The 23,818-nt window shown below is 39.9% G+C and overlaps 2 protein-coding genes across 8 annotated transcripts; both read left to right on the top strand.

Annotated features, from left to right (window-relative positions):
- Positions 1–274: 274 nt before the first annotated feature.
- LOC122664245 lies at positions 275–8,003 on the top strand. 5 transcript variants are annotated; one of them, XR_006333316.1, is made up of 7 exons: positions 275–1,317; positions 1,533–1,891; positions 4,806–6,005; positions 6,086–6,238; positions 6,367–6,559; positions 6,663–6,721; positions 6,862–6,942. XR_006333316.1 is itself a non-coding variant. In XM_043859989.1 (7 exons), the coding sequence occupies exons 1-6, from the start codon at positions 447–449 to the stop codon at positions 6,668–6,670; spliced, it is 2,784 nt and encodes a 927-aa protein (XP_043715924.1). In that variant the 5' UTR covers positions 275–446; the 3' UTR covers positions 6,671–6,697; positions 6,862–6,945. The 5 variants fall into 5 exon arrangements, 4 of the variants coding, with proteins under 4 accessions (XP_043715924.1, XP_043715922.1, XP_043715923.1 ...); XM_043859989.1 differs by having other exon boundaries at positions 6,663–6,697; positions 6,862–6,945; XM_043859987.1 differs by adding an exon at positions 7,485–8,003 and having other exon boundaries at positions 278–1,317; positions 6,086–6,232; positions 6,367–6,721; positions 6,862–6,980.
- Positions 8,004–10,192: 2,189 nt separating this feature from the next.
- Positions 10,193–23,667, top strand: LOC122664247 (ubiquitin carboxyl-terminal hydrolase 9-like). Of its 3 annotated transcripts, none has more exons than XM_043859992.1 (15): positions 10,193–10,273; positions 10,372–10,523; positions 12,781–13,035; positions 13,156–13,300; positions 14,036–14,095; positions 14,185–14,280; positions 15,401–15,799; positions 15,895–16,035; positions 17,452–17,622; positions 20,669–20,926; positions 21,019–21,167; positions 21,521–22,084; positions 22,192–22,468; positions 23,101–23,485; positions 23,632–23,667. In XM_043859992.1, exons 2-14 carry the CDS (start codon positions 10,372–10,374, stop codon positions 23,260–23,262), a joined length of 2,829 nt encoding a protein of 942 aa, XP_043715927.1. In that variant the 5' UTR covers positions 10,193–10,273; the 3' UTR covers positions 23,263–23,485; positions 23,632–23,667. The 3 variants fall into 3 exon arrangements, with proteins under 3 accessions (XP_043715927.1, XP_043715925.1, XP_043715926.1); XM_043859990.1 differs by having other exon boundaries at positions 21,506–22,084; XM_043859991.1 differs by lacking the exon at positions 10,193–10,273 and having other exon boundaries at positions 10,351–10,523; positions 21,506–22,084.
- Positions 23,668–23,818: the final 151 nt, after the last annotated feature.

Below are 23,818 nucleotides of genomic sequence, written 5' to 3'. Positions count from 1 at the left end.
GCTCAGCCGCTGATCAATGGGTTGGACGCCAATGGACTCATAAATTAGAGCTTGATATTCTTTCGCTTCCGCTCTTTCGTATGAGAGATGCCATGTGCGTCTAGATGGTATCTACAGCAGCGGCCCTTTCCTTTTCCTTCCTTCGTCGATAGAGCGGTCTGGGTCCCTGGGAACGAAAGCAGAGAGAGAGAGATTGTCTACCCACTCGTCGTTTCTCTCCGAGGAAGATGTTATGAGGTGAGTTTCCTTTTTTTTCTCTCTCTCTCTTTTTTCTACAGTTTGAAATTTGGATCCCAAGAGTTAATGGAATTCTCAAGTTAGGGTATTGAAAACATTTTCTTTTTATTATTGCCATGGGATTAAATTCAAGGCAATGGTCAGAGTTTGCCTTGTCCAGAGCTTGTTGAAACGCTAGGGTTTCGGTGTTAGAACGAAAACGGAAAGCCATGAAACGCAGGTCTCACCGTCTGCCGATCTCTGATCCTCCTGATGACTGGGGTGATGGCTCTTGGACTGTGGATTGCGTTTGCGGTGTGAATTTTGATGATGGAGAAGAGATGGTGAACTGCGACGAGTGCGGTGTTTGGGTGCACACAAGATGCTCGCGCTTTGTGAAGGGGGAGACGTCGTTTGCTTGTGATAAGTGCAAGAACAAGAAGAAGAGGAATGATAGCGAGGAGACGGAGGTGGCACAATTGCTCGTTGAACTCCCCACCAAGACATTAAGGATGAACACATCATATCCATCGTCTGTTCCTTCACGGCCTTCTTTTAGGCTATGGACTGATATTCCTATCGAGGAAAGGGTACACGTACAGGGCATTCCCGGTGGCGACCCTGCCCTGTTCCGGGGGTTGTCATCAGTTTTCACTCCTGAGTTATGGAAGTGTACCGGTTATGTGCCGAAGAAGTTCAACGTTCAATACAAAGAGTTCCCTTCCTGGGATGAGAACCGAGTTTCTGATGCTAGAATTGAAGAGGAAAACGAGAATCTGGTTGACAAAGGTGCCGGTGTTCTGTTCTCCTTGTCGAAGGAGATAATTTCTGCTCCCTCAATGGAGACTTCCATTGGATTGAGAGGTCCATTTGATGAAACTGGTGGTGAGAGGAATGCATCTCTAAAAGATATGAAGAAACGGGAGGCTAAAGATTATAGCGTTGGGCGCATGCAGAATAGCGTGAAAAAGGAGAGAGACCAGCTCCGGCCTGTTGGGGTTTCGGGGAAGCGGAAGAAGGAAGACTACGGAACATTTAAGGATCGGAGTGGAATGAAAAAGGCTAGAAGTTCCGATAAGGAGGCGGACAATAAAAAGAGAGGTATGCATTTTTTCAATGTCTGTAATCTCATACTGTAACCAATGTTGCACCCCTTCCCATCCTCCAACGGAGGAAAATGTAGCCAAATTTAAATGTTTTCTGGGTGGGCTGCTTATTTGTTACGTTTTATTTTTGCGATGAGCAAATAAGAGATGCATTTTTCTTCTTCTTTGGTTCCTGATACTTTTGTAGTTGTGCTTATTGTACTTATCTAGCTTCTGGACATGCCCATGGGGCGCATAAGCTGGAGTTTTCTGAAGTGGGTGTCAAGATCAAGACTGATTCTTTTGATGTGAGTAATGAACATAGAACTGAATCGGTACTCCCAGTTCCTGATCTTGAAGCAACAACTAATACCAACAAGACATTGAATGTATCGTCTGCCAAGCCATACTCAACTGAACGCATCTTGAGTGACAATTGTAGAGATGCTTTTCCTAGGGAAATGGAACCAAGTCCAGAAAAGGTAGATAACCAAGTTCCTTCAAGAAATGAGAATTATCCTATAACTGGTTGTGGTGCACTTTCGGTTTTGGAGTTAAATGATGCTGGGTGTATCGAACCAGAAAAAGAGGTATGCTCAACTGTTGCATGGTGTTCTTTGCTTCAATTAATTATTATTTGTCTTAGCCTTGTGGTTTTATGTTAAAACAGTTATTAGAAAAGGATATAATGTGTGATTCCAGATTTTGGTTCAAATTTACTGTAGTCTGGTGCAAGGCATTGCTCATTTTATTGGTGTTAGGTTACACAGCTTGTTTATGTAGATTCTATAGCAAATATGAGGCACACATGAAGGAATGGCTAGCAAATATGAGGCACACATGAAAGAATGGCTTACTTATATTTGGATGAATGCTGTATGACATAAAAGTGTAGAGATTAAAATGTCTATATCACAAATTTTCTTCCATGAAACTGTCATGTTAATTTGGTTAGAAATTTTTTTTTATCCTTCTTTTTTGTTGTTTGACATATCATGGTGCTAACTGAATTCTGGGAAAGCAGGAAAAACTTTTGAAGTAACTGGCAGTTCCAAGGGCTGAGCCATATAAGGACTTTCTTTCTACTGGGATGGTGTTATGCTTCCTTATCCAGATGCATTTTAGTACATTTTAATGGAATTAAAGAGATATTTAAGTTTTCATGTTTGCATGTAAGTCACCCTGGACTGAAGAAATTTAGAGTTGGCGACATACATAATGGACCATGGTGTATTCCTTAATATGGGTATGGGGTTGCCGATATTTGTGCAATTATGTAAGGATAAGCATTTTCTGGTTTTAGGCCTAGGAGTTGAATGTGGAAAGTTGCTTTCCTCCCTATAATGCTCTAGACTCCATTATTTTTGTTTTTTAAATTTATTCTAAATAAATTACAACTTTAAGGAAAAAGATATATTAGGAAGGGAAGGGGGTAGTGGAAAGTTATATTGCATCGTTAAGGAAAATTTTAGATTTTTATGTGTAATATTGTGATTTATAATAAAAGGCAGGACATTTTAGTTTATGTAGTGATCTTGTGAAGGCAACTTCCTTATTTTACATGCTTGTACTTTTATAAGTTGATGCCATGAAATTTCATTGTGTGATTCTGATATATGAGGAGAATACTGTTTAATAATGATATTGTGTTCAGAAGGAAAGCGCTAAAACTCATTGGGAGAGTAAAAGTGCCGAAATGATTGAAAAAGAGCCGTCTCTTCATGCTTTGGGTGTTGTTGGAGCAGTGGAGGCTTTGTTGTGGAAAAAGCTTGTGTAAAATGGTGAGAAATTTATTAGATGAAGGGGGAGGATACAACCTAAAATAAGAAAGGAAAAAAAATAAAGGAATTGAATCTTGAAGGTGTAAAAGACTGCTAGAAAGCCTCTTATCGAGCTTTGGAGTTGGAATTACTCTGGAGTCCCTTAAAGCCTGTTTGTATGCAGGGGAGTTTGGGTGGGATAGTTAGGGAAGTGTGCCCCACGTGTAGTAGATTGGAACAGCATGGAGAGAGAGAGACAGTTGTAAAATAACATAAAATTAGAGGAAGGTCCAAGCTAGAGTGTTGTCAAATAACTTAAAATCAGATGGTAGGTTAGGGTTGAGAGTGGGGTAGAGTGGAGCAGGTAAAGGGGGGAATGCTTACTGAAAGTTTCAGCCAAATCTGATGGGTAAAACTGTAACTATGGTCAAGTCCTGGTTGCAGTAGGAATGAGGGTGTTTTGGTAATTTTGGTTTCTGAAATTAGGGTTAGGATGTGGTTTTCAGCTACTGGTTTCAGACTTGAAATAGGTCTGCAAATCAGTGACTAAGTCAGGGGTTGAAAACAGAATCAGATTTAGGCTTTAGGAAGGTTAAGTGTGCGTTAATGGGGGAAAAGGGTAGATTAGGAAAACTCAAAATATGAAGATTGGCTGGTCAGAATCTCTTCTAGTTTGGATCAAGTTCATGAATGGGTAGCTAGAACATGCGATAAAAATTTGAATAGATTTTAATGGCTGGATTGGGCTGGGCAGAATTCTCTAATAAAAGGTAGTAGGCAATCTTCTAGAGAGAGGGGGGGGGGGGGGGGCGAGGTTCTAGTTGCAGGTTTGAAGGTTTTATGCTTACAATTCTAAACCAATAGAACAACAATAGAGAATTTGGAAGAATAGCAAAACGATCTACTCAGGCTTCACACCGTTAGGCATCAATCAGATTAAACACCGATTCCTTCAATCTTGATCAAACACAAGACCAATCTTTAATGGAGAAGATAAGTTGCAGAGCAGCAGTTTCTATTTTGCAGAAAATTTGTGGGTAATGAGACTTTCCACGATTTGTTTTATTTATAATAAGAGAAGTGGAGTCAGGGCTGGAATAGGAAACCCCCCATCCAATTCGCCTACACACATTACAACTCACAACTATTTACTATTCTAATCCTGCGTCTAAGTGGTGTGGACCCAGCAATGTCATTGCTAACTTAAAGAAAATTAAATAAAATCACTTAACCTGACCTAACTTTTGAACCAGCTTTAGACCATTGATCAATTAACAAACAATTGTTAGACGACAGATTGGCCTATTGACCTAATCACTTGGACTTCATCTTCCTTGAATAAGTCTTAGGTGTGTGTGTGTGAGTGAGAGTACAAGTCTGATGTGACTCTCTCTCTCTCTCTTTTGTGCATGTTCTCTTTTCTTCTTTTTGTGGAAGGGGTACAAGACTGTATTAGTGTGCACAGCGGCTACACATCAGATTTTCAGTTGGGTTTAGTTTGGTTATGTTGGTAGCCAAAGCTTTTTGGCTGGCTGTTACTGGTCAGGTGAGCCAATAACTTTAGGCATTGGTGGGCTGGGCTTTTGGTTGTTATGTATACATCCAACCATTTCGTTAATAAATTATGTTCTATTCTGCTCTTGGTCATGGTTGATCAACAAGTTTTCCCCCTTCCCTACTTTGCTTGCTATTACCTGGCAGCTACTGTTTTGGAGTAACTGTTTCTTGCTATATATTGCATTAGGATGTTAAGACAGCTGTTGATGATACAAATCGTCTTACTGATGGGAACTATGATCCAAGGGACTTAAATGGAGGTTCTTCCAGTGTTGCAGTAGATTCTCAGAATACGAGGCCCCTTGCTTCAAAGCTATCGAGTACCACTGCAGAAGTGCAAGAATATCAAATGCTTCAAGATTCGCATGGTTGCAGTCCTCCGATCTCTGTACAATCTACTATCAAATTGAAAATTGGAGGCGGCGATGAGCATCTGATGAAGGATTCAGTTATTCCTTCTTCACCTATTACTGATGTAAAGAATGACACGACCAAGTTCTCGACTACGTCTCTGGGGAGGTCTGCTTTGGCACAGGTGCATGACACAATTTTAGGGAGTTTGCCATTCAGTGAACATAAAGCCCAGGATAATGAAAGGGAATCAAAAGAATTAAGCCACACTGATTGGGAGAATATTGATGAAAGAATGGTTTCTGTATCTGATGAGCCTCAGAAGCGTGAACAAGAAATTGAAGGCTCAATTGGTCCTGCGACATTGCAGGAAGGTTCTTCAGAACCCAAGTGTGTTTTGCAACATGCTGAAGAGCCAGTGAAATTAGGAGAGACACAGCCAAGTCCTCCTGCACAACATACTCAACATAAAGTGGTTGCTGGTGTTGTAAAATCTTCTTCAACTTCATCAACTGTTGTGATCTCCAAGTTGTCTGTTTCTGGTTCTAGTAAAGCTGTAGTTGCTTCTACTCCCCCAAGGCCTTCAACTTCGACTAAACGAGTGAAGATGATCTCTTTTGCTGATACTAGGAGAGTTCATGCTGTGAGTGATGTAGTACGGGATGATTTAAGACATGAGGTGGCAAGAAAAACAGCAAAAGATTCTGTATTGAAAACACAGCAAACAAGCAAGAGTTCCCAAGCTGCGCTCTCTAAACGTCCCCCAACAGATTCAAAGGAGCTGGTGTCAAATGCATCTTTGAGATCACCTGTTGGACAGAGTGTAGCAACAGTTTCTTCTGGCTTTGTTGAGTCTACAGGCTCACTGCAGACTCAAGGTGCTTCGCACATGCAAAGCAAAATTACTGCTTCAGGTTTCTCCAAGGGTGAAAAGTTCAGTCAATCAAGTTCTCAGCTGTCGTCTAAGTCAAATAATTCACCTCCGATGCATCCTCCAGCACCTGTCATCTCTTCTGCAGCATTGAGTGATGAAGAGGTGAGAAAAGAACTGCCTTTTGTGTCTATTCTAATTCTTTCAGGAAGTGCATGTGTCACATTATTTCCTTGCTTCTGCAGCTTGCCCTACTGCTGCATCAAGAGCTGAACAGTTCTCCAAGAGTCCCACGGGTGCCTCGTGTGCGTGCAGGTAGCATCCCCCCATTGGCTTCTCCAGCTATTAGCTTGCTTATTAAGCGCTCATCAGGTTCAGGATCAAAGGATCAGGTAATGATAGGACATGCTTCTTTTGTATGCAACATTCAGCACTCACAGTTTGGTACGAGTCATGGCCTTTTGGCATTGATAGCCCTTTATAGCATCACCCAAGTAACTGGCCCAGTCTTTAAAATATTTTATAGGTTTCTCGGAGAAAAAACAAAGAAGATGCCTCTAAAGATGACCGCCGGAGTTCTCGTGAGCCTAGTGATGATCCCAAGAAGATTGATAGAGTGACTTCTTGCCTTGATCAGAGGAGACAGGATCCAGTTCTTACAACAGATGGTTCTACAAGTAGGGAAATATGTGATAGATCTCTGGAGTTGGTACATTCTGGTAAGAAGAATATGCCTTCTGCCTCCCCTATTGCAAACAGCGGTCCATCTTCCTCCAATGAGACCAATGACCAGAACTTGTCCTCCATACGCAACTCACCCAGGGAAATAGCTGATGATGATATAGGCACAATATCAGGCCATGCTCCAAGCACTTTACCAGGTTGCATATTCTTTTAGTGATTCTCTCTAGATTCTCTTGATTGCTCACATGATGATTTTACTAGGAAAATTTCATGGTTTTTTCCTGCACTATGAATCGTCTTTTTGCAATAATTCCATCCTGGTTTCTGCTTCCTGCAGGCCTTGTTAACTTGAGGAAGCATAATGGAGAACAGTATGCATCAAGTCAATCACAGGCTGTTCTTGATTGCCTTAGGAATCACAATGAATGGCCCCAGCTGGTTGATCGTGGTCCCAAGGTACGCAATTATTAGCAAATGAGGTGAAATTTAACCTAAGTAGTGTCTTGTCATTCTACATCGGACAATTTGCGTACTTTTTGGAACTTTTCCCACAACTAAAATGAAGTTACTTTTAATGTAGGGAAATAAAACTGGAATGTTAATTGGAAGTTTCATGGCTAATTAGGTAGCCCAATAATATTTTTTTTGCCGACTATGAACTTTTGGTTTCAGCAAGTGTTGTAAGGCTCATAATTCTGAATATCATAGCCAACATTGCTGCATGAACATTGTGCTATGAATCTGGAAATATAGACAACTACTACCAAAAAATATATATATATCAACAACTCTGTTAACAAGGATTGAAAAGTAGGCATGAGATGACGCATTGGTTCTGGTTCGGATTGATTTTTGAAAATTTAAAAATAAAATGCCATTTATCAAAAAAGAAAAGGACAAATGTCATATGGTTTTTATTATGCTTTGTGTTTCACACTCAAAGATGTGTATATCTTACAGACTAATGCCGGTAGGAAGAGACAGAAACTGGATGCTGAGCCATCCATGACAGATTTGGAGAATGAAGTTGACAGGGGCAGATACCCTCGGGAGTTAGAAGGCAAGAGTGTTGACTCACAGCAAGAGGACTTCCCCAAGGGTAAAAGGAAGGCTCGAAAACGCAGGCGATTGGCACTACAGGGTAGGGGCATAAAGGATGTCAGGAAGGGGCAGAAAGTAGCAGCAATCACTGATGATGATTTTGGCCCATTTTCTTATTCAAGCGAGGGCACTGAAGGCATCTTCAGTGAGGATGAGAGCCAAGGAGTTAGAGCATGTCCCGTGGGAAGCGAGGCTTCTACTGGTTCAGATGAACAGGGGCTCATGTAGTTATTGAATGGTTGTTTTCCTGTTCAATTTTCAATTTGATTGAGTAGATCTTGGAAGAGGGTTAAAGAAGTGGCCCTTGTAGGTAGTCAATGTCTCTTTGCTGTTGGTACAAGTTCTTCCACGCTGAGATTCCCTGATAGTCCATTCCAACTTGGGAGCCGATGTTGATCGAGAGCACTGTTTCTATGGTATCTCAAGAGGTGTTTATAGCCTCATTCATTTGTTTCCTGGACTCTAGACTATACAGGGAAGCAGTGTGAAGTAGCACATGGGGGAGCTTGTGGTTCCCTGTAAATTAGTAGGGACTCTAGGGAGGGGTGGGGGGTTGGGAGATGAAATTGTATTGTTAAGTGTAAAATATAATACATATTTTAGTGTTGTAATTGTTAGTTTGTTACTCGTAATTTCATTCTGAATGATAAAGCCGTCGGACAGGCAATTGGGACTGTAAAGGTCTTTTTGTTAAATGGAATTTGGTATTGTAAAGCCAAGAGACTACGGTTGCGATCACACTTTTTTCTTTGGAATTGCGAGCACTACTTATTTATGGTCGACTCCTCTTTGCACTCGCTTTGCAATAAGCCTGCTCTCCGTCTGAGGGTTTGACTCAAACATGGGTCTCAGCACTTCCGGGGGAGGCTGGGACTCTGGGAGCTCGCATATGGTAAAATTGTAAAAAGTAAAAACCCATCTATATGCAATTTTTTTTATCCTATTCAAAGGTCCATAGGCCAACTACAAGTTAAGGGGAAGGCTATAGGACAAGCCCACAATTTGGATCTGGCTCCTCTCTGGAAAGGCCAGCATCGAGGGTGTGCTCAGGGGGCATCCAAGGGTTGGGTCATGTCGTATCACACACATCTTGACGCACACCTAGGGATGTGTGTAGCACAGCCCAATGGCTAGATGCTCCCTAGGCGTGCTGGGCTCTCTGGAGAGGAGCTCAATTCACAATCTATACAAGGAAGGGGGGGGGGGGGGGGGGGAGGGAGCGGGAGAGGCTAAGATTTTCGGAAGCTTTATGCTTATCTTGGCTTACTAATTGATTCTAGTTAAGAAGCCATTTATGGAGCCTTTGGTCCCTGTTGGAGGGAATAGAGAATGAAAGATTACTTCCAAACCAGGTTGCTCTCACGAAAAGACAATCGAGAAGGATGCGATCATTGGATTCCACTAAACAATTGCAGCGAGGGTAAAGCCGAATCACTAGTCATTAGCCGCAACAAAGTCCTTCTCCACCTTGGGCGGTTGATCTCTAAAGAAAATACTTTATCTTCGTTGGAAGTATTACATGAACTGATCCTTAACATCCACACCCACCGTGAGCGTGCTCTATCCCTGAGGCAAGACTTTGGGCTCTTGCAAGATGAGTTGTTCAGAAATGTGAAGATTGTTTAGTAGCCTTAACAATTAATATCCACAACCACCATGCACTACTTTACCTGATCGGCCTTCCGGCTCTTCTCAGTCTGTGTCCCAGGAAGCATTGTCGAGTTCTTTTGTGTGAGAGTCATGAGTTCCATTACTATGCCCAATCCAGACATCCACAACCACCATGCACTACTTTACCTGATCGGCCTTCTGGCTCTTGTCAGTCTGTGTCCCAGGAAGCATTGTCGAGTTCTTTTGTGTGAGAGTCATGAGTTCCATTACTATGCCCAATCCAGACATCCACAACCACCATGCACTACTTTACCTGATCGGCCTTCTGGCTCTTGTCAGTCTGTGTCCAGGAAGCATTGTCGAGTTCTGTTGTGTGAGAGTCATGAGTTCCATTACTATGCCCAATCCAGTTTGTCCATTCAGTTGGGTCTCCCGCGGGGGACGCAATCATTATCCTGTGGTTTTTATTCCTTATTTTTATTTGAAGTCATTCGTTGTTGTCTGATTTACTTTGCCCCGTCAGATTGGCATCAAATTGGGAGATTTGTCGGCATATCTTAATGCTTTCTTTTACCATAACAAACAGCAACAAAACTAGTGGAAGACCGGATATGTCCTTTTCCAACCGTGCAAGCCATTGTAAGAGGTTACGGACAAGCATGTGCATGAGTCGAGCGAGAGGGGAGAGAGATCGTTGAAAAGACGGTGAAACAGGTAGGAATAGGATTTCTCTCTTCTTCTCGAATTCTCGTATCTTGTCGTAGATCAAAATGAACGACGATCTAGGGTTTGTGTCATAAATCTCTGTCATTGTTGGAGCCGGAGTTCGATTGTCTTGAGAAGCTGTCCGCGCTCTTAATTTATCGATTTGACGATTTCTGATATTGAGTGATCTTCATTCAATTAGGCGGGGAAGAATAGGGCGAGCAAAATAGAGTTGTTCTTTCCGGTTCACAGTTTTTCATCTTTATTTTGTGAGAATCTGTTGCACGTACCGAAATTTATTGGAGCACGGATTGAGGATCGGTGGTCGGACTACGAAGACCGAGTTTGAAATCTTCCTTTATTTATCATATGTTTATTTTTCTGGAGTTTGTTCCGTTAAGGAGTTATATAATCCGGCTCTTGATCGACCATGACGATTCCTAATTTTGGTTATTTGATGGACAATGAGGCGAGCTGCTTGCCGTGCACGCCGGAGGAAGAAAAAAGGATTATAGAGGAACTAACAAAAGAAGCAGAATCTAATTTGAAGGAAGGGAACTTGTATTACATTATTTCCAGCAGGTAGGATTGTGGGATGAATTATGCAGTCTGGTGATTTTAAATTATTTCTCTTCAGCATTATTAATTTTTGCTCTGTAATTTAGAGATGCTGCTTCTTTTATTCCACGCCGTTGTGAATTTCTACTATTTAGTATTGATTTTGTGTGTGTGTGTGGGGGGGGGGGGTTGGGAATCGTTTTTGCATTTTGATTCTTATGAGTATGGATATCTCTGTGGTGCTCATCATAAGGAATTTGATCTTTCTTATCAAGATTTGTAGCAGTTGGTTTCAAACAGATTGTTGCTAGTGTCTCAAAATCCTTTCATCTCCTCGTTATCTCAGATTCCGTTTACTTTGGCTTTTCCTTTAGTAATGTGATGTGTTGCATAAATTCAACGGGGAGTATATTCATCATTTGCTTAAGAAGAAATTTCCATGGATCTATATATTGATTTGTGATGACTTCCCACTGAAACTACTTTTCCCGCACTGGAGGAAAAGATTTTGTTTTCCTACTGTACCCTTGAAGCTGGGCGATGTTGGAAATGCTTTGACTGTTCTTCACATCATTTCCCTCGGTTGTGGGTGAAGTGGGTGAACATGTGTTTTATAAAGACGCCATTTCTCTGTGGTAGCCCAGAAAATTGAAAATGCAATCTTGCGCAGTTGGTTTTTTTTTTTAATGTGTACATCTCTGGGCCTTTGGCCCTGATTGAAATCCATATCCTCCCACTAATCCAGCTTTTGTCATTGTGTATTTGATCTGATTATAGCTCATGACACCTTCAATATTCTGACAGTAGCTAGTCTGATTATAAATCAGTTGCATTTGTTCCATTTGGTAAAGAACAGGAACAAACTCCATGAACATTGAATTTACAAAAGAGAAGGTCAAAAGTTTCCCGTTGGCCTTTTTGTGTGTGTGTGTTGGGGGGGGGGGGATAGAAATTCCTATTGGCATTTTATTACTACGTATAAATGCCTTTTATGTCTTTGCTACTGATCTGAAATTCCCATTAAGTGCTTCAAATAAGTAGGCTGTTAGAACATCAATTGATGGCAATGTATTTAAGATGGCTCTTTTTTTTTTTGGGGGGGGGGGGGGGGAGGGTGGGGGTGGGTGTGAAAGAAAAGCAATCCAAATGCCTTTCAACCATACTTCACTGCTGCAAAAAGAAGAAGATATGAATAGAAAACATTTAAAAACATGAACAACTGTAGGAAGTGGGAACATCGATAAACCTTGGTATCCGGATGGGAAAATGGATTTCCTGTCGCCTATTGGTTAATGTATAGAACTAACATCCCTGATGAAACTTTTCTTCTTGTTTGATGATTATCATTCCTGATGAAAGTTTGAGAGAGAAGTTAAAAGAGTTCCAATGTATTGTACCTTAAAGGGGGATGAAGTACATTCTAGCAGTTGTCATATAAAGAATGACTTTTTTTTTTTTTGTGTGTGTGTGGGGGGGGGGGGGGTATCTTACCTGTTTGAGACACATTACCTAACTGGTGTGCCTCTAGAAAATGTGCCTTGGCCTCATTGGTACTTGTAGTTTAGGACACTGTGGTTATGTCTACCTAGTCAGGCCAGGACAACGTATCATATTTCTAATTGCTTTCTTTCTTTGTTCAGCAATAAATAAAATTGTCTTAATTATGTAATGAAAACTGTACAAGTCATAACTTCCTTATGTTTTCTGTTCGTTGTGGCGGGAGATGAATATTAATGTGGTATATCTTTCTAGTTTCTATGTTCCCAATGGTGGCAATTTAGATTATGATTTTTGCACTTTGGGAAATAATTCTCCCATATTTCTTTTCCCACATTCACAGAGGTTGTCTGTGGTATAATCAGGTTTTATGCGAACAAAAAAAACCTTTAGAAGGAGTATTTGCTAAATGAAGAACAGACCAGCCTTATCCAAAATCTAGAATATCAGCTTCGGATTGTAACTTGTGGGTAAGGCTGCGTACATTTGCTAAAAACGACATTTTCCTTAGAAAAAAAAGAGTCATCAAAGCCAACATTTGGCTCAAAACTCCATGGCAAAGGGATCCTGAACAAGATTATCCCTTTGCCATGGAGTTTTGAGCCAAATATTGGCTTTGATGACCCTTTTTTTTTGGTAAGGAAAACGTTGTTTTTCATTTAATTATGTTGCTATAAGATCAACTAGAACAACAACATAGCCTTATCCCAACCAAATGAGGATCCGTCTTTTAGAAGTTGGCTTTTATTAACTATGTTTGATTCTTGGATTCTTGATTGTGCAGATGGTTTGTAGAGTGGCAGAGATACACTGGACAAGATACAGGTGATTCTTCAATAGATGAGCATCCCACTGGTTCCCAACATTCAAACGGATTTCTTTCAAAGAAATCAGAAAGACCAGAACAAATTGATAATAGTCATCTAGTTAAGAGTAGCAATGATGGTGAAATTGATGACCTGGAACTTGTTAGACCACTAGAGGAAGGACGTGATTATGTTTTGGTTGCTCAAGAAGTCTGGAAGAAGCTCCAGGAATGGTAATCAAATCTGTACTTTATTCTTAGTGGGATTTATTTGTGAATTCTTTATGTCTTCCCCCTTTGTGCCAGACAAATCTTAGTCTGATTTTCACTCTTCCCATTGTCTTCTGTTTGCAGGTATAAAGGAGGACCAGCATTACCCAGAAGGTTGATTTCTCATGTTGTTCTTCACCAGAACTTTACTGTAGAGGTTTACCCTCTCTGCCTTCACTTGATTGATTCTAGAGACAACAGCCAGTCCGTTATCAGAATAAGTAAAATGGTAATTCCTCCTTGTTTGGTTTATTGTCCATTTCACATTCATTATCAGGGTTGGCCTAGGGGAGGTTTGTCTTACTCTTTCTCTCCATTTTTTTTTTGGGATGGGGGGGGGGGGGGTATGGGAGTAAGCATACTGATGCAGGGCCTAGGATGAAAAGTTAGATCAACTAGTGCCTTCTATGGTATTGGTTGGGTGATTAGGAATTGTACAGGTATGGTTTTAGAGTCGGGGACTTCTGTGGGTGAGTTTGGATGGATTTCTTGTTAGCCGATTGAGATAGTTTGTGTTTTTGTGCTTTAGGTTGGGCTTTCTTTGTTATGTGTCAAGCTGGGTTTAGGAAAATGAGGGTTTTAATGGAGCTTTCAGATGGATTACAGATTGATGTGTTAAAATCTTGAAAACAAATTGAAAAGCAAGGGAGTATCAGTATCACATTGATAGATTTTAGGAATCACCATGGAATTTCAAAATAACTCGAGGACTGCCCATGAGTATTCTATGTTCAAAAAGGTACTGTGAAATTGACACAAAAACAAAATAAAACGAACCAAATTTTTAAATATAATTCGTCATGGGTGGGTTGCTTCTTCAACTTCTTGATGAAATGAAGCAGCTGCTGCCACTATTTCTTGATGTATACACAAACTTTGAGAGTATGTTCTATGAAAGTCCTAGGTCCTGACATAATGATTTTATCTTCTGGCTTCAGTCCTAACTTGATTATTCTATCTTCAGGCTTCTGTACGTGAGCTTTATGACCGGGTTTGCTCATTTGTCAAGCTAGAACCGGAGAAGGCATGTCCCATTATTATTTAGTACGAGGTACTCTGTTCAAGCTGTTATCACACTCAGTGAAAGGTTCTCATTTGATTAATTTTTTTCAGGTTCGTATTTGGGATTACTTCAATAAGCAGAAACATTCACTATTGGCTACTTCCAATCGTACCCTGGAAGAGATGAACTTGCAGATGGACCAGCATGTGAGTGTTCTGTACAATATATCAATTGTTAGAGTAGCTAGATTAGAGCTATTGATAAGTACTTCAGTAGTTTACTATATTCATGGACAATAATTTTGTTCATTGCTTCATCCTGCCCTGTAGATCCCTCATTATCTACCGAGTTTACTATGTAATCCACAAGGGGCAGCTGTGGTCAAGGTGTGTCAATAGGGGCCCAGGTTTCTCTGCATACTGAATCTGCCCTTAACCCTATATACCACACTTTAATGAATTCCAGTGTAGAAAGGCAGTTCTCCTCGGTTTCCTCATCCATATGAGCATAGGGCATGAGTTTTCATCTTTCATGGTTACCGTTGCGATTATGTATCATCAAAATTTTGTACATATAACATACGTTAGCTTCTAATTCTTTTGATATCATTGCTGTTTTAAGATCCATTTTCTCTGATGCTACTATGGGTGGTATGTTCATATACGACCTTAAAATGCTCAATTCTTACTTTAGGTACTTAATGTTCTTTTCTGTACTTTTTACCTCTTTTTTAACAATGCTAGGTAGAATTTTCTTTTGGGGGTGGTCTTCATGATATTTGTGCTCTTCTATTTTAATTCAAAATGAAGCCTTTGTCAATTGTTAACACCACCCTTCCCCAAAGAAAGATTTCCTAATCCAACTAAGTAACAACTGTGTCTATGTTGTGTTTACTTTACTAAGATAGTCATAGCCATGTTCTGAGTTAACTGTTTTTGAATTAAACAAAGAATGTTCAAGTCTTCTATTGACTACTAATAGTAGATCTTACATATATTGTACCGTTTGGAACCCAGAGTGTGAAAGCATTGAAGAAAGGGAGTCAACAACAGGAGCTGAGCTGAGTTTTGTCTTCATTATTAGTTTTACTTTAGAATGAGATTGTATGACTTACATATATTGTTTGGTTCATAAGCCCACAGTTGGTTGGGTACAATGGGTTCTTCCACAAGTGTAAAATGACTTTTCTTATGTACCACTTGAAAAGCTTTTATGTTTCACATCTCTCAAGCTCAAACTGTGATTACAGATTTGGTTACAATTCAGATTTGTGTTGTTAGTCTGTTAATGCTTTTGTTTTTAATTTTTTAATCTTTTGCCTTGAAGATACTTTTGGAGGTACAGCATAATGGGTTTTGGTCCTCTGGATTCAGCATGGACTCGACAGGAAACGAGTTAGCTCTAGTACCAATTGAACCTTCAAGGTCATCTGTAACAATTGCAGGAGGTCCAACCCTGTCCAATGGCTGTTCAACAGGATTTGGTTCCAGTTTGATCCAAGGAAATAATTTAAGTTCAGCACTGATGGATGTTGATGATGGATATGGCCCATCAAGCACTGTCAGAAAAGGCGATAGGGGAGGGTTGGCAGGATTACAGAATCTGGGAAACACTTGCTTTATGAACAGTGCTATTCAGTGTCTGGTCCATACGTCCCCACTTGTTGAGTATTTCTTGCAGGACTATAGTGAGGAGATAAACAAGCAAAATCCTTTAGGAATGCATGTATGAGACATTTTTCTGGAATTTTTTTTAAAAATTCAACGTGACATCTTTCTTTGCATACAATCCTTAAAAAGCTTCCAATTTTTGTTGCACAGGGTGAGCTTGCAATTGGTTTTGGTGACTTGTTGAGGAGATTATGGTCCTCTGGGCGGGCACCAATTGCTCCACGTGTATTTAAGGGAAAACTAGCTCGTTTTGCTCCCCAGTTTAGTGGGTATAACCAACATGATTCTCAAGTAAGTTTATATGATAAAACAATTTTTAAATTAGACATTCATTGATGAATTTATTTTGGTCTGATGAAAAAAATTGAACTAAAAAAGTTCTACCTATCAAAAAGGGGGAGGGGAGAAAAGTCTTTATCCCAAATGTAGTTAACAAATGCACTAATAATTCGGACCAGCAAAAGTAAACAAAGGGCGTACCCAGTGCATAAGGCTCCCGCCACTGCGGGGTCTGGGGAGGGTCATAATGTACACAGCCTTACCCCTGCTTTTGTAGAGAGGTTGTTTCCAAAATCGAACTTGTGGCCACTTGGTCACAATGGAGCAACCTTACTGTTGCACCAAGGCTGTTTCGGACCGGCGAAAGTGATTTTTAAATTTTTTGGAAAATATATGTTTTTAAGAGCTCACAAATGACCCTCCCCCGATCCCGCAGGGGTAAGGCTGCGTACATTATGGCCCTCCCCAGACCCTGCAGTGGCGGGAGCCTTGTGCTCTGGGCACACCCTTTATTACATGCTTTTAAGAGCTCACAAATAATTGGGGCCGAAAAGTTCATCCTTGAGATTAGTTCACGAATAATTTGTTTTTTCCTTATTTTATCTTTTCTAGTTTTTCCACTAGTCAATCTCAACGTCCTCATTTTCAGCTACACTAAGTTTGTTTATATGTTATTTCTTCACTGCCAACATTCAGGTCCATACATCATTACTGGCTGAATAACTGTCCTATAAAAATTTCCTTTGAGTTTTGAAGGAATACGTCGATGAAACTAGAATCATTATCCTTACGAATTATTCTTGAATCCGAGTGTGTCAATTATGATCCCAACTACTTGGTCCATCTCCATGAATTCCACTTTACTATTCACCCTGTCTGAGGCCATATTTAGTGTCAATTTATATGTTGTCAAGCATTTCCTCCTGACCTTGACTGACACCTATTCAGTATTCCATCTCTTTAGAACCTTTGATATGCACCTTATCTCATTGGTTTAGTACCATTGCTCAGTGTAAAACTATGAGTATGGCCATACATTCCACAGTTGTGATCAATTTTGACTTCGCAATCTCACTTCTATAGTATGTTTTGGGATCCTTTCCTTTTTCTAGTGTAGTTTTTAGCTTACCAAGAGAGAATAGTGCTGATTCATCTGTGAGGAATTTTTTTATTGTTTGAATATTTGAATTTTGATATGACGTAGAATTTCACCTCTAAGCTTATTGTTCATTTGAGGTTTTCAAAAATAATACACGTTGTTACGGTGATTGAGATATGAATATTTGTGCTATCTAAATGGTTGAATTACATGCCTTGATGTGAGTGAGTGATTAACTTGCTCCCATGCAGTTTTTCTGGTCTCTTCCTCTATACTATTGAAAATTGCTTTGTTTATTTTTGTTAAATGAATAATTTGTCATCCTTTAGGAACTTCTTGCCTTCTTATTGGATGGACTACATGAGGATTTGAATCGTGTCAAGCACAAGCCTTACATTGAAACAAAGGATGCAAATGATCGCCCTAATGAGGAAGTAGCAAACGAGTGCTGGGAATATCACAAGGCTCGAAATGATTCCATAATTGTGGATATTTGTCAGGTGATTACTTGATCTATATTTATACAGCATAAATAGACGCATCCTGAAAGGAACATGCTGCTATCCACTTGGACAGAATTGTGTACTTTGATTAATACCTTTGGCCCTCAGTTTACTGTCAAATTATAAGTCTTAACTCTTTCAAGAAGGATGTCTCTTCTTCCGGGTTGCATTGGACTGGTTGGATCAATTTCATCCCGTATGGAGGCCTAAGCACAAGCTTGGGAGATCCACATGGTGCTGGTGGCAGTCCAATTGGCTGAAAACAAGCTTTGGGTCATTATATTATAGGTTGGGTCTTTTATATTCTTGGGTTTTATTGTAATGTGTTTATTTTATAAGCCTATAAAGTGGGGGTGAAGTTAGTACACGGGATTAGCTTTTAAGTCTATTTACTTTAAACAGTCAATAATTATTGTTCTATTTCTGCTTCTTGTTTTCCTATTAACACTAAGACTTCACTGAAACTCCATCTTCTGTGTCAGAATTTATTTAGGTTTGTACTTCTACTAGAATAGACCAGTTTATTTGAATTTTGAGCCATTTTGAGTATTCTGTTCCGATGCCAACCTATTAAGTTGGGATAAGGGCATAAGGCTGAGTTTGTTGTTGTTTGAGTATTCTGTTCTGAGATACAAACTCTCTCTCTCTCAGCTGTTCTGTTTCTATTTGAATTTTGATACTCCTCTATTAAATATAACTACCTGAAATCTGCTCTGTTTTGTTTTAACTCCTATATTGTAGTTCGAGTTCCTAAACATCAATCCTCTGAAACTCTGTTATATTCTGTCGAGTTGAACTGCTGAAACCTTAGTTCTTGTACTGCTATTTAGTAATCCTATTAATACTAGGAGTTGCCCATGCAAGCTCATCCAGCCATTGGATCTCTGTGATATTTTACCTACCTTTTCTGATGATAAAGGACACTCGACCAGGATATTAGGCTAATCTTAATTCTCTCTTCTGAGTCATCAGATTTCTCCCTAATCTTGTCATATTTTCTGTTTTCAAGATCCTGTTCTGCTAGACAGCTCTAGACTCTCTTTAGGACTTCTTGCATTTCTGAGTTTCAAAGTGTTCGTGTTCTTCTAGACAGTAGGATGTCTTCTTATCTTGGAAGAGTCTGGATAAGAGAGTTTGGACCTTGATCACAGGTGGTACTTGCACTTCCAATCCCTTGTTTTTTGTTTCTTTAAATTTGTGTAATCCTGAGGACCCAGGAAATTCTTGTTTCCCTTCACCTTTTAGGGTACCTGGAAGCCAAATGCACTGTCAAAGTGGAAAGCCTTGCGCTGGGAGATAACCCATAAGAAACTGATGATCTCAGACACCTATCAGGGGAGAAGGATGGGCCAGTGCCTCTCCCCTTTTGTTAAATCTCATCTGCAAGGGCAATGATGGATCAATGGACCGCCCTTTTTTTCTGTTGAGGTTTGGTGCCATTTCTTGGAGTTGTCTTGAGTTTATTGGGTTTTCCCGTAAATTAAGGAGTCAATGTGGTTCTGGCATATTCTATTTGGGGCTAGAGGCGTGTTTCTTTGGAGTTCTATTCGGTCTATTTGGGGCCAGCCTTTTGGCTTGTTTCCTTATCAATGCAGGTGGTCATTTGGAAAGCCACTGTAAGGGTGGCTTATTAGCCTTGTCCTGATAGAGTTGGGGTGGTAAAGCCGTAAAGGACAGCTGCGGGGAATGTGGCCGGGATTTTTCAGGCCCTATATGATTCATTTAGATCTGAATTGTTGTCACTCTGTCTTGGGATGAAAGTGTTATCAACAGAGTGGTCTTCCCATATCTAAAATGGATGATAAGATGGCACTTGGTAGGTTTGCACATATTTTTTATCCATCAGGCCCATTGCCTCTTTGACTCTATTTATTACAGTGTAGGCGGAGGTCAGCAAATGACCTTGTGGGGTGCTTGTCCAAACAGGCGTAATGAGACCAAGAATGTGTAAGGGCAGACTTTCATGTTGTGAATCTTTGATAGTATTCTTTGGTTTCTGCCCCTTTCTCGTTAGCAGTTTGTCCATCTTTTATTCTTTTCTTCTTTCAATCAGTTCAGTTATTCATCAAATAAGTAAGCAGATAAAAAATGCAGCAAAATAAAAGGAACATGAAAAAGTAGACTAAGAGAGAAGACAGAATGATTGATAGCCAAGTATGGCATTCCCCAGGGTGCTGTTTTTGATGTCCCAAGTTTCAAGATAACTAAGGATCACACCACTGGGGATGCTATGAGTGTTGGAAACTGTGACAAATAGAACCTTAATTTCAGTCGATGGTTCATTGCTACTCCTCTAGGATTAAGAGGTATTGCACCATTCATGGATGGTAAATCTCACCAGCAGCCTAATTTCATTTGTGTAACCTTTTAAAGTGCAAATACAGTGTTTATTATATGTCTTACAAGTGTGAGCGGAAAACTTTGACCCTAGAACTCCAATACCTAAAATGACCTTGGGACGACTTAGTTTAACTTAACCGATCATGTGGAACAGGTCCAAATCCACCTGAAATTTAAATCCAAACAAGACTAAATTTGACTGAACCTATAGCATTGAAAGCTCAAACTTTAATGTTATTGTTTATCGATGGAGAACCTGAAATAAAGAAGATGGCAGCTAATCTATGAACATGTTAGTCACCCCTTTCTATTCTTGGCCCTCTTCAATGCTGTGTGAGTATTGTGGCCTAATGAAGCTCAAGTGAGCCTCATCTGGATTTTTTTACAGGATCTACTTGACAATCTTTTTATGCGTTTCTGGCTTTATGCTCTGTAGTGCTCTGCTGTCATAACCATTTATTGTTCATCTTCATGTACTTGAGACTGTCATGGTATGCAATTACTCACTTTGTCTAATTCTACAGTTCTGCAAACTTGGTTTACTATACTTTTAGATACTATAAGTCTATAATATTTGGTTTATATGTTCATGCAAGTGCCTGTTTGTTGCTTTGAGCTCCTGATAAGATTTTGATGTTAAAGCTTGACAATAGCCTACATTTTTTTTCTTCCTAACGACATGAAAGTTGGGTAAATTTCTCAGGGTCAATATAAGTCAACACTGGTATGCCCAGTTTGCAGCAAAGTTTCAGTAACTTTTGACCCTTTCATGTATTTGTCCTTGCCTTTACCTTCAACTCTCACACGGACAATGACAATAGCGGTTTTTTTTGGTGATGGAAGTGCTCTTCCCATGTCATACACAGTGTCAGTGCTCAAACTTGGTTGCTATAAGGATCTTACTCAGGCTTTGAGTAATGCATGCTGCTTGAAAAGTGATGAAAGCATCTTACTTGCGGAGGTATTGTTCCATCACCAACATTCTTGATAACCTCTTCATTTAGATATTATTTTCTGAAGTCACTTGAGGTAGTTGATTGCAACTCTTACCAGGTTTATGATCATCGAATATATCGATACTTGGAGAAACCTTGTGATCCATTATCTATGATAAAGGATGATGAATGTATCGTAGCCTATCGACTTCCTATAAACCACACTGAATTATCAAGATTAGAGATAGTTCATCGAAGTAAGGGAAAGTAAGCTTCCTCCTCCCAGGCAATCCATATCTATATTGTCTTTATTAATTTAGATCTGATTCCAGTTGCAGTAGTTTATTCTTTTCCATTTCATTAGTGTCGCTGTGCGTAATTTTGTTCCGACACTTCTGCTATGATGGCATTCTTGTTCTATTTTGTAATCATGGAGACATATCTGTATTTTGACTTTTCTATGGGAGGTGATTGTGACAGAATCAAGTCTTCCATTCTTTGTATTGCTTCCACTGATTTTCTTTTCTCACATACACTACACCCACACACACTATTTGTTTGTGGTCTTCTTCTTTTTTCTTCTATCTGATTATCGTAACCAAAAGGGTCACTCTCTCCAGAGCCACGTCGGACCCGATTAACAGCAAGGATTGGAAGCTTTTTGGAACACCACTGGTTACTTGTCTGGGAGAGGGCCCACAAACTGAAACCGATGTTCAAATTGCCATACATAAAGTGCTTGCACCATTACAGGGAAAATCATATTTTTCTTTAACTCAGACCCATGCCAACAAAGAAAATTGTACTGCTCTAGGAGTTGATGTTGATCGAACAAACAGCTGCAACCCTCAATCTGCACTTTGGAGCCAGGCTTCTGACAATATGGAAGTAGAGCAGACATCTAATGGAGGGTTATCGTTCCAGCTCTCTGTAAGTGATGAGAAGGGATTGAGCAGTAGTCCCCTTGGAAATGGTTATCTCATTGGACCTGGCAAATCCGTTAGGGTTCTCCTGGATTGGTCTGGCAGAGAACATGACTTGTATGACACAAGCTTCCTTGAGGATCTTCCTGAGGTTTGCAAAAGTGGATTTGCCTTAAAAAACACACGTCAGGAAGCAATCTCTTTGTTTTCATGCTTGGAAGCCTTTCTGACGGAGGAACCCTTGGGGCCTGATGACATGTGGTAACTTATTCTTAACATCTCCATGACAGTTGTTTTATAACCTAAGGGCTAAGGTGTCTCTTACAATGTTTCATGTCTTATTATTGTGCATTGTTTTATTGATACAGGTATTGTCCTAGCTGTAAGGAACATAGACAAGCAACCAAGAAATTGGATTTGTGGCGGCTGCCAGAGATTTTAGTCGTTCACTTGAAACGATTTTCGTATAGTCGATATCTGAAAAACAAGCTTGACACCTTGGTTAATTTCCCTATCTACAATCTTGATTTAAGCAAGTATGTGAAGAGTAAGGGTGCTGGTCCTCAAGCACATGTATATGAGCTCTACGCCATCAGCAACCATTATGGTGGCCTAGGTGGTGGCCACTACTCTGCATATGCAAAGGTAGAACACTTAACATTGTGCTTTATTCTTTGGTCGAGGCTATGCATTTTATAACAAAAAGTAATGATGAGAAGCCGTCTCTTTTCTGCACTACCAACAAACTCTGTTTTTTTGGGGTCTATTTTGAACTCAGAGTGATTAAAAGGCTCATTTATTCGTTTGCAACTTTGTTACAGATCCCTTGACAATAAATCTAATCTTTAGATTTATCGGTTGAACTCTGCCATTGATTATACTATAAGATCCCTATGAGATGTTTTTTTTTTGGGGGGATGAGATAAGATCCCTTAATTTTAGAAGTCTTGGTTTCCTGCTGAATTTTATGCCCTTTGCCAGATGACCTTTAACTGTTGGCTGACCTGTCAAATGCTAGCTTCAGGGTGTTAAAGAATCGGATCAGAATTAGCCAAGGCCAATCCCAATTCTCGCTGATCTGGCTCAGGCCAATCTTGGACACCCCAGATGCCTGGAATATGCCAATTCCGAGGCCAATCCAATCGGGTCAGAATTGGCTGGGACTAATGCAGATTCCGATTCTGTGTTTTTAAACCTTGGCTGGCTTGTCCCAACTTTTTCTTTTTTTGGGACCATTTCAGTGGGGTATCTAATGGCTTGTTTACTGGGTTTTGCAGTTAATTGATGAGGATAGATGGTACCATTTTGATGACAGCCATGTTTCTCCAGTCAACGAGGATGGAATCAAGACATCAGCAGCTTATGTATTGTTTTATCAAAGAGTAAAACCAAAGATGGGTGCAGAAGGGTCATCAAAAGTTCATTCTCCAAGCTGCTGAAGGTGATATCAAGAGTATGCGTAATTGCACTTGGCTATGCATCTATGATGGCTTTGGTGCTTCCTGGGGATAGCACAAATTGCTTTGGCCCTACTACAAATATTCATTGTGAAGTATACATTATTTTTGTGGGCTGAATAACAGACTAGCAATCCAGTTTTGATTGATAAGATAGGATATGAAGTGAAGCTGGTCTAGGAGGATGCAGAGAGTATCATTTGAGGTAAGATGATAAAATTCTGTTAATACTTAAAGAGGCAAGTAAAATTGCATGTTTATTACAATTTTTTTGCCACGAAATTTTGAACATGTAGTTTATCAGTATATAAGCTCATACTGAAGCATTACTGTTCCTTGGAATTATTGCAGTCTCTTTCACGTGTGGGAATCAGAAGTTTTGATGTTGGAAGTTGAATATTACGGTCCACATGAATCTCCCTTTTTTAGATGTTGGAAGATTGAATATGTATTAGGTTTCAAAAAATACTTGGTTTGTAGTTCTCTTTGTTTAGTTAGTTTCTCATTGAAAGGGTAATTCTCTCCTTTTTTCTTTTTT

Source organism: Telopea speciosissima, chromosome 6 (genome assembly GCF_018873765.1).
Source record: "Telopea speciosissima isolate NSW1024214 ecotype Mountain lineage chromosome 6, Tspe_v1, whole genome shotgun sequence".
Taxonomy (NCBI): Eukaryota; Viridiplantae; Streptophyta; class Magnoliopsida; order Proteales; family Proteaceae; genus Telopea; species Telopea speciosissima.
This window is presented reverse-complemented; position numbering and strand designations above follow the sequence as displayed.